The sequence below is a fragment of the Lepisosteus platostomus genome, chromosome 2, assembly GCF_059453375.1.
Source record: "Lepisosteus platostomus isolate fLepPlt1 chromosome 2, fLepPlt1.hap1, whole genome shotgun sequence".
NCBI lineage: Eukaryota > Metazoa > Chordata > Actinopteri > Semionotiformes > Lepisosteidae > Lepisosteus > Lepisosteus platostomus.
In genome coordinates this window covers 78248149-78258498 of record NC_142612.1, presented here as the reverse complement: position 1 = coordinate 78258498, position 10350 = coordinate 78248149, and the positions used below count along the sequence as shown (strand labels likewise).

At 42.3% G+C, this 10350-nt stretch overlaps 1 protein-coding gene across 1 annotated transcript; it reads right to left on the bottom strand.

Moving 5' to 3' along the window:
- Positions 1-1087: 1087 nt before the first annotated feature.
- Positions 1088-7839, bottom strand: clrn1 (clarin 1). Its single transcript, XM_088620568.1, has 3 exons — positions 6804-7839; positions 2888-3067; positions 1088-2436 (listed from the first exon to the last, which is right to left on the bottom strand). The coding sequence occupies exons 1-3, from the start codon at positions 7054-7056 to the stop codon at positions 2171-2173; spliced, it is 699 nt and encodes a 232-aa protein (XP_088476694.1). The 5' UTR covers positions 7057-7839; the 3' UTR covers positions 1088-2170.
- Positions 7840-10350: the final 2511 nt, after the last annotated feature.

Genomic DNA, 10350 nt, shown 5'->3' with positions numbered 1-10350 from the left:
CTGCCTACTATTGAATTACAATGGACGTTATATAAGGCAATAAGACTGCTAAAAAGCCAAGCCGCGGCTCCTTTAGCAAATCACCCGTAATGGCTACATGGACACACTGTTTTCATTGTATTCAGCATACTGCACTACTTGGACATAATGTATTGCATACACCCTGGACACATCCCAGCTCTGTTTATATTGAGCTCTGTCTGAGTTTATTTTATTCAATTTCTATTGTACTATTATGTATTATTATGTGACCTTATTTTGTTACTTTAATTTTGTGATTTTTATCTCCCTCCAGTGAGCTCGTAGAAAAGACATTTCATTGCCAGCAACTACTGCGGCACGCTGTATTGTTGTGCATTGGATAAATAAACTCTGATTTGATTCGATATCATCGTGTGGACTGGAGGTGTAACATTTAAGGAAAAACTCAGTGTAGTTGTGTTAGTGGGATTTGTTTGACAGTCTTAACATAGAAGGAACTTTGCCCTGTGTGTTCAGTACTATAAAGTTTTATTTTAGGAATATGTTTTGGTATAGTTTACTTATAAAACTAAAAATTCCACTGAATGCATGCACATACATACTGTATATAAGGAACCCAAGCTTGAAATGAGATTGATATTTACTAAATATGTAATATTTTTAAAAGCATGTCTGAACTGTTAATTACTTGAAGGATAAGCAATATGTTAAGACACTTGTTATGAAAATCTGCACTAAAAACATTTTAGTGAACCTTTCAGTGCCTTCGTGAAAACAACCTGAGCTGTGTATAAACACTGCCCCCTGCATGCCATTACATTAGCCCTGAATTAAAAGAAACCCAGTACTGAAGTGTGCTGTATTTTACCGAGTTCAACTCCCCAGCATAAGTGCAGACGTTACACAGAGTTTCATGTGAACTGATACATGCATATCAAAGTCCCAAAGTGGAAATAAACTATTTTGTCAAGCCTGAGTGATGATGATCAAAAAATCATCATAAAAGATATTTAAACACAAAATTAAGATTTTTACAAAGCAATATGCTACAGATTCAAATTAAATAGAAGAGTATACATACTTTTGCAGAAGTAATCAGGAGTAACTTGGAGGTGTAATCAGTATTTTATTACTACACAGTTTATTTTGAAATGTCCCGAATATCAAATAAAAGTAAGTGCACTACTGGGAATGTTAAAACATCGTTTTCATCAGACACACATACAAACATCTCTGTTACACAAAACATTTATTTTGTACAATATTCAACTGGGGACCATACAATGTATAAAGACATTCCCAGAACCTTTCTTTAACTGTTAAAAGACAATGTGAGTCATAAACCAATTTTTATTTTACATAACAACATGATGTCTAGTTTGATTTTACCTGAACATATTGAACTTCTGTTTATAAAAGGAATCATAATTGTCCATCTACATTCATCCTCTTTGCTTTTTCTATAAAACGTATACAAATGTTGCCTGATTAAAAAAAAATCAATAAATCAAATCAAACATTGGCACATTGTGCTGAAGATCCTATCTACTCGCATAATACTCACAATCTTCTGTCCTCTCCATTCACTTGAGCAAGGAGATGAAGAGGAATTTCATACTAACCGATTCTTTTCTTGAAAATTTCTAGGTAAACATGGTCTAAACAAAAATGCATTTCTTGTTTTCTTTTTTAGCTTTCTTCTTCAAAAATAACTGAGAAATCACAATTCCTGTTTTCAAGGGGAACCCAATGCAGACCTCAGCCTTGAGTCGTGTCTCCTTCAACTGCAGGAAAGCACAATACGTCTAATGACAGTGGCTTAAAGACCGTCAGAGAACTAACCAAAATAAAAAAGAATGTTTGCTAAGAAATGCTCAACTTGGTTCCTCAACAACCCCAGTTCCACTGTGGGCTGCATGCTCCTTGGGGTGACTCTCTGTGCAGTGGGCAGTTCTTCTACAGTGCAGAACAAGATCCACTGCGCTTTAAGCAATTTTCTTACATTTCTAATGCAGTGATACATCTTAACCTGATTATTCCTGATAGCATAGCTATCACCTGAAAGCCAGAATACTGTGGGGAAAAAAAAAGGCATGGAAAGAAACTTCTTTTGTTTGCACTGCTCTTTCAATGATGAACAACCAGGGAAATTGAGCCTGCAGAGCACTGCAGTGAGACAAAAGCGCTGTCAGTACATGAGATCCACCGCACCTGTGATCACATCGGACTCCTTCGTCTCCTGAAAGGGAAACTGGATCCCAGCCACCCGGATAAGGAGAATGTTCAAGGCATGTGCTAAGAAGCAAAACAAAACGATCCAGAAGGACCAGTCAAACTGTTCGCTGTAGGTCCTGTACACAAAACTTCCTTCCCTGTAGTTAGCGATTTTCTCCGACAGCCGGTGGAGTTTGACTTCGGAGGCGAAGAGGATCATCACCAGACAGCCGCAGAAACCTACAGGGGACAACATATCCTCTGGCTTTCAAAACTGCCCCTGGCGTCTTGCTAACTGTTTAAAAGCTGAAACAGTGTTCTGTCTTTAAACCAGCTGTGCTGAACACCGATACAGCAAAACTAGAGCCTGCACGTCTTCCAGCGTGGCAGCAGTTGGTTTCCTTGGCCAAAATCAATACGAAGGAAGACATGGCAAACAACTAAAGATGTTTTAGTGAAAAGGGAATACAAATATGCTTGGCTGATGCTGCTTCTAGACTATTACTAGTGAGCACATGTGTGATCTATTGCAGTATATTAATGGATCATTCTTCAAACACACTTCTACACCTAAGGCAGCCAGCACTGGAAGAATGACCCCAGGCGATGTGTTGAATACTGTAGGTATCTTCCAAGCGAAATATCGAATATCGATATCATGTCAAAACAGAAATGTTTCACAAATACTTACATGAAATAAAGTTCCAAAGGTACAACCCTAGAGGGCCGTGTAGTGTCTCATAGGGGCTGCCGAAGGCGTTGTACATGAAGAAGCCCGATGTCACCGAGGAGAACACCATCATGGCGGCACAAAACAAAATCACACTCGCGTGAAGGCTGGTAGGGATGACGCCTGTGAGCTCGGGGAAAACTGCCAAGTGAAAAAGACATTGCATGTAACGGAAGCGCTCTTTCAGGACCCTATGCAGACGACACAATCCGGGGACGAGTGAGGAAAACACGGGGGGAAGAAGCATGCGGGAGTCGGGAATGAAAACAGGGGCCGTGCCCACGGTGTGCTGGTGTTCGGGGAGGTGTGGCCGAGGCAAACTGTCCAGAAGTGAGTCCAGGGGGGAATCCATGATGAGGCAAAAGTCCAAAGCCGGGCAGTCCATCCAAGACAAACGGGATTAAAAACAGGAACCGGGTCGGAACCGGCACAGGAACAGGAACTAAAAACTTGACGGGACCAGGCGCTCCAGGTCCCGGACTCGCCTGGTACAGGAACCAATGCAGAGCATGGAACAGAGTAGGCGTCTGGCCTTTAAGGGGAACTGAAAAGGGGGCTGGAACACGGAGCAGGTGTGGGAGATGAGTAAAAAACAAGGAAGGGGCTTACGAGCGTGACATTGCATTTCTTGACAAAAGCACAAGTGACTTACTGCAGAAGCAGCTGCTGTGCAACTCTTCCAAGACCACTTTCGAAGCTTATTTGACTCCAGGTCAACCTACTGATAAACTCCAGCATTTTTCCCGAAAGCGTGTTTTACATACAAAGCTTGTTTGCCGTAATGTCGGCCATAAACAGCTGTGTCTAGTTGATGAGCTGAGGAAGAACTGACACAGGCGGGGATGACGCTGTATCAGTTACCGTCAGCCTGAGTGGTTTTTCCTTCTGCAGAGGTTGGGTTGGTTTTCAGGCAGCACACCTGAGTGAGGGCACTTCTGAAGCTCAGGCACTGGTCCAGGGTTGGTAACAATTACAAATCCCATTGGACCCTTTCAAGAGCTGAAAGCAAATTTACCATTAATCCCCAGACAGAAAACTAAATAGCATCCTTTGGGTCCAGTGATTGGGAATCACTGCTCTATACTGACATGGATGACCTGAAGACAGCAGTGCACAACTCCACTCCCGGAGTCCTCATTCTCCTTCCACCTGAGCCCTTAATCGAGCTTATTGTTTGCCTATTTGAGCAGGGTGAAGCCTTTTCTTGTTAAGAAAAACTGGAGACTTACACACACCTGCAAACTCCGCTAGACAGCGGATCTCGCGGACCACCGTTGTCTTAAAAAATAACTCAGGACCCTGTCCTGTGGAAGGAGTGCTGGCAGATCCAGTATCTCATTATGTTGAAATGAAATGACAGTCTCTGACCCCACACGGGGAGATCATAAAGGCTGTCCCGTCACTCATGGCTCAAATGAAGACTTTTTAAAAAGACGTCATCTTTTTTTTTTTTTAAAGTGCATTTAATTTACATTGATGTCATTGACAGGTGAAAACATCTAATTATAATGTACGGAAAAGCTAAATATCCTCAGGACCACTCAAGTACCACGAAGTGGAAACAGTACCTTGATAGACTGTTGTTTCTGAGAGAGAACGGGCATGTCCTGTCACCCTCCATTCCCACTGCCCATTCTCTCAGCACATTCCACAGCCTTCCATGGAATATTAATTAATCCGAGGGACTCGTTACGCGCAGCTCTGATTGCAGGAACCAGCCCTGTCATTTAGCAACCTGCCTGCATAATTGAAACAGTACATCTTTGTTGTACGACATCACGTTAAGTCATGCGGAAGAGAAATCAATCAGTCCGTAAATACTGAGGGCTCCTCACCCCTAACTTTGTTCTAAAGCTTGTTAACGAAGAATTAACCAGAAACAGGACAGGATGGTGACTCACTGTGATTATGTTTGGGGGCATGGTTTCGGTGCTCTTTTTCACATCCTGCCAAGTCTGATACCAGCACGAAATGCTGTCCTAACTGAACAGCCCAGTGAGGCCAAGGCTACAACGAATTACACACAAATATCCTTTTTAAGATGCAGTATATAGAGCATTGAATCTTTAGTTGCATTTGGGGATGTGATGTAGATCTGCAGATATCACCGGAATCAATATTTTAGATGGAAGATAGAAGTGAAGGTATATTCAATTCAACACTAGATTCGATGAGATTAGCTAGATTTGAGATGTAGATTTAAATGTAGTTAACTGAGTACACAAGCCAGTCTTTTTGTATTTGATATAAACAGCTAACATGCATATTCTTTGGTGTGTATACAGTATGGTTCAGTCACAGAAACAGGAGAGCTTGCCTTCAGAAAAAAGAAGAAAAAGAAAGAATTTAGGGAGGCAGCTAAAGGGATAACATCGCTTTATAACTGGGTCACAACTAGCGGCAGGCGAACAGGTCTGCCAAGTTTTTTTATGACACGACCAATAAATACTTCTCCTGGAATTCAATTTATAGCTTAATATGTTATAAAAATAGATGTATAAAATAATGTTTAAACTTTGAGTAGTGTATATTGAGCAATTTCAAGAGATATCCAGTACATAATAATAATAATAATAATAATAATAATAATAATAATAATAATAATAAGGAACAAAACGTTGCGTTTTCTTTCTTCTCTTTTCAGCAGGGAATAAACCTACAGTATTACTTGTTCCTTTGCAGCCTACGCATGCTGACGCAGCTCCCCACCTGAACTATAATAATAATAATAATAATAATAATAATAATAATAATAATAATAATTGTAATTTCTAGCAGCTACCTGAATTTTGTCCCACAATAGGCACTTTTTTGGGGAAAAAAATCTTTGATTTGATGTGTTATCATGTAAACTCTTGCTTTTGGTTTTGCATGCAATTAGACGGTAATTCTTTTATTTGCTCTGTCCTCTTGTTAAGATGTGTTACATCAGGGAAATAAAGTACATGCTCGGTAGAGGGGGTGTAATATCTTGTCTGGTAATTAAACTTAAATTATGGACAACCATTTTTGGAGAAGGTTGTGAATATTATAATGCCTCTGAAGTCACATCCAAACGTCCTGTAAAATTAAAAAACACAGAAACACAAGCAGGCACCGATTTGTGTCCAGGATACTCTACTGTAACAAATCCTGACCCGGAAAGTGGCCCTTCTGCCCTTTTGAGCTACTGCCCACCACAGGGCCTCTCTGCACGTCTCTGCCACAGACACACCGGCCCTGCAGGACCCGTGCTGGAGATCCCTAGTTAGGGCAGAGAAACGCTTAGGACAGCCTCGTACGATCAAGCTATGAACATTTTCGTGTCCGTGAAAATCGTTGAGAGGCGTCTGAAACAGGACTGAAACCCTGAGGAAGATCTGCCTGTCCCCCCTCATTAATCAAATAGCTCAATATATCTTATGTATTGCAGGCTTCCATACTTCATAGCAATTGCTTTTACGGTTCCCCAGAGACTAATATACCAAGGGGATATCACATCTGGCCTACGGCTGAAGCAATATCAGCTAACGGTTTGAGCCACTCTTAATAAACTATATATAAAGCCAGCTGCATAATGCAATTCTGGCGAAAGAAAATATAATCTATGAGCATTCACATATATTGTTCCTTTGTCAGTCGGATAACATATTGTTTTAACCATCCTCTAATATTGTATACGGCTTGTGAAAGTTTCTGTGGGAAGGTGATATTCATATCTGCGTCTTAAATAATTAACTTGACTTTGGTATTTGAATAATTGATAGTCTTGGCTACATTGCCTTACGTTGTACTGGGCATTAATGATCAAGTACACAAGTAACAACACTGCCTCACGAACGGTAAACTTCGGATACATCTGTTTCTTACCCGCTATACAATCGCCGCGGTTACTTACACGAGAAACGGAAAGGTCGCCCACCAAGACCGCATTGCTTGAGTCTCTGCCCGTGAAAAAGACCGTAGTTGATTCTGCCGATGAATTTCTCCAGTTCGGGGCCCGTGGCGTTAACGAGCTGAGCACCTGTCTTACACAGAATTGTCCCCTTGATCCAAAACTGAGTTCCCACCGACGCTGCCACCATTAAGACCGCGGCGAAGCTCAGGAGACCAGCCAAAAAGAATATCACTTTCTTTTGGCGACTCGGCATTTTTTTTTATTATTCTACCAGCAGAGATAGAAGTTTCTCAGTGGCAAGCTCTGAGTTCAAGCATTTCGCCACGCCGGGCTCCTTTGGCTAAAACAACGTCCTGCATCATGTCGTTATTTTTTGTACAAAGAGGAGGCTTCGAAACGCACAGCACAGCTCTGGGTTCGCTCGGTCTTCAGTCGTACCGAGCGCATTGAGTTACAGGTCTCTCTTGCCCAGCTCCCGTCTCTAGGTAACTACAAGGTTTACATTTCGGGGAGCGTGTACAGTGCTCCCCAGGGAAATCCGACAAGACCATCCTGTCCCTGACCTTCTCCCTGATTGGGCATCTCCGCTGGTGATGGGTTTAAGATCATGCTTCTTCAGGATTTGCAAACCTACTGTATGAAAAAAAATCCCAACTGCAGGAATACTTTCTACGCAACAGCAATCACCCGAACGTACTGTACAAACCCTCCAGGGAAACTACGCTCAGACTTCACAGGTTTGTGCATTGTAAACTTCCTCGAAAACAATAACATTTTTCAAATCTTGATCATGCGAAACTCAGAAATGCAGGTGTGGTGTTGATAAGGGAGCTAGGGTTTTCTGGATTTCAGCACCGAAGATGTGGAAAGCACATTTTTATCCGAGACACTCAAATTCCAGCTACGACTGTTTGATACAAACAATACAACCCACTGTAAGTTAGAAAAAAAAGATGCATTCGGCAATGATTTAAACAGGTATTTACCACCCAGTAAGTAAATTCCCTGCTGTTTTAATGGAGAGATAGAGTCCTTCTGTCCAATCTTGCTTCAGGATCATTGCTTAAGGTTTAATTAGAACGGGCTGTTCAGCTGTGCCTCATTAAGATTAATTATCTGGAGTCATTTCTGATTGCAATTAGGGAGAACAGGAAGCATGAATCAATTATTGTTTGAGAGAATCATACAACTTTTATTTGAAGAGAATTGGCGTTGTTAAGCAAAAGAGAACAAATTGAATATTACGTGCTCAATCCATTTATTTCATGATGGTTAGCAAGAGGGGTTGTAGAAGCATCTGATTCTTTTCAGTTGAATTGCAGTTTAAATAAAATGATTTTTTTGCTGTTTTTTTAATTTACTGACATTTGGTTCAATGTAAATGTATCTCGAAGAATACAGTACTGTTTTGTCTTAAATTTGTCTTTGTATATTACATCTCTTTAGAAAATAAAAGGAGGAAAAGGGATATTTAAGACGAGTGGAAAAGGAGACCAGGATTCTGTCCTTGTGATCTGACTTGGGGAACTTTCCCTCCCGTGTTTATGGAAACAAAGGCATCTGAAAGATAGTAAGTCATTTTTTTGTTGGAAGGGAGTGCACTCTTCTGGTTGTATCTGTTGGTCGTCCTAAAGATAAGGCAACACATCTCTACAGATTGGAAGTTTCCAGTCTGTTGGGGTTTGTTCAACTTGAGCACTCAGTGAAATAACCAAACCATTTACAGACCTAATAATAGGTTTATTTTGCACTCTTCAATTAATAATAATAATAATAATAATAATAATAATAATAATAATAATAATAATAATAATAATTCATCACACTTATATAGCACTTTTCTGGACACTCCAATCAACACTCTTTACAGTTAATGGGGATCCCTCCATCACCACCAGTGTACAGCCCCACCTGGATGATGCACTTGTCTGCTACCCACACACCAGCTCTCAGTGGGGAGGAGAAAAGAGTGATGAAGCCCGTTCAGAGATGGTGATCTATAATGGGACATTAGGACCCACACAGACCACAGGGTGAACACCCCCTACTGGCCCCACTAACACATCTTCCAGCAGCAACCTTAGAGGTCTCCCATGCAGGTACTGACCAGGCTCACACCTGCTGAGCTCTAGTAGGCTGCTAGCTGTCAGCTGCAGGGTGATATGGTTGCTGGCTATTCATCACTTATATTTATCCCTATATATCAATTGTTTTGAGTTCCTACACACGTAGGAGGTTGTCTTTTAATTATCAGATTTCCAAGGTTCGAACTCGGTGATTTGTTAGTCCAGTTGAGGATTCAAGTCGGTAAAGAGCTCAGCTGCAGGAGAACCCAGCATGTGTGTGGGATCCCAGGACCAGGACTGGGGACCCTGCTATAGACAACACACTTAAAAGCCAGACACCCTTAACCTTATGTCAAAGATCTCCAGCCCTGGCTCTGGGGAGTCCCTATCGAACACAGGTGTTAAAGATCCCATCTTTTTCTAAAGACCTGGAATAATGTCACTGTGACCCATTTAAACAGTTCAATTCAGTCGGTTAGAGTTCACTTTGGGGCAAAAATCAAAGCAACTTTTAGACCCAAAGAACCAGAGCTCCTACAATTGAAATTGCTTGCTTGCTCAAAACATATCTGAGCGACAACTGAGAAGTGCACCTGAACAGGAGATTCAGGGTGACGTACAGACTGACTGGACAGGAGCCCTGCAGGACCAGGGTGAGAGACCTCTGATTCAAGCCATGCGCTCTTATTAGATTTCAGTGCCTTTACCCAATTATCTCTCTGCAGTCTTAAAGAAACTCATAAGTGTTCGTTATGTTATTTTAGATTAGATGTTCTTGCCGCTGTTGTTGATCACTTGTTTTGCTAAGGAGGAGTCAGATTCATTACAGGCCTTCCAGCCATTTTCTAAGTGCTTTATCTGATACAGGGTCACAGGGGAGCTGGAGTCTGTCCCGGCAAACCGCGGACCTGTGGCAGGATACACCCTGGATGGGACGCCAGTCCATCACAGTTCATTAAAGTCATTAAAGAAAATTGTAATTCCTACAGATTTTGAATCGGTTCTTCAGAACAGCAGGAAGCAAGGTAACTGTCACGAAGCGTTTTTCAGGACCGTCTGCAGAATCCGGAGGGGAGAGAGACAAACACGGGGAAAGCAGACTGGGATCGGGGCTGGGCTGGTGCTCGGGGGGGCGTGACCAAGGCAAACAAGTCCGAAGGGAGTCCGTAGGGTAATCCGGAATAGGCAAGAGTCCACAGCCGGGTGATCCATCCAAGACAGAGACATGACAGGAGTTAAAAGCCGGAGCGGGGTCCGGCGAAGGGTCGGGGGAATAAAAAGGGTAACGGGCCAGGCGCTCCAGCCCGGACCCAGACGGTCAGGACGCCGTGATGAAGCCTGTGCCGTCGGGTCTCTCCTGGACTCGCTGGTAGGCGGGCTTCCGGGTGTCCATCTTCCAAAGCTGAGCCTGGAATGGTGGGAGCGTCAGGCTTCTGTAGGGAGAGGCTGGAACAGGAGGCAGGTGCAAAAATCAAGACGCG

Bases quoted from the DNA above. Each gene is read 5' to 3' on its own strand.
- clrn1 (XM_088620568.1), bottom strand. From the start codon at position 7,056: ATGCCGAGTCGCCAAAAGAAAGTGATATTCTTTTTGGCTGGTCTCCTG. The intron at 3,068-6,803 runs GTAAGTAACCGC...TTCACTTGGCAG, and splicing joins GCGACCTTTCCGTTTCTCGT to TTTTCCCCGAGCTCACAGGC. The intron at 2,437-2,887 runs GTAAGTATTTGT...TGTCCCCTGTAG, and splicing joins CCTTTGGAACTTTATTTCAT to GTTTCTGCGGCTGTCTGGTG.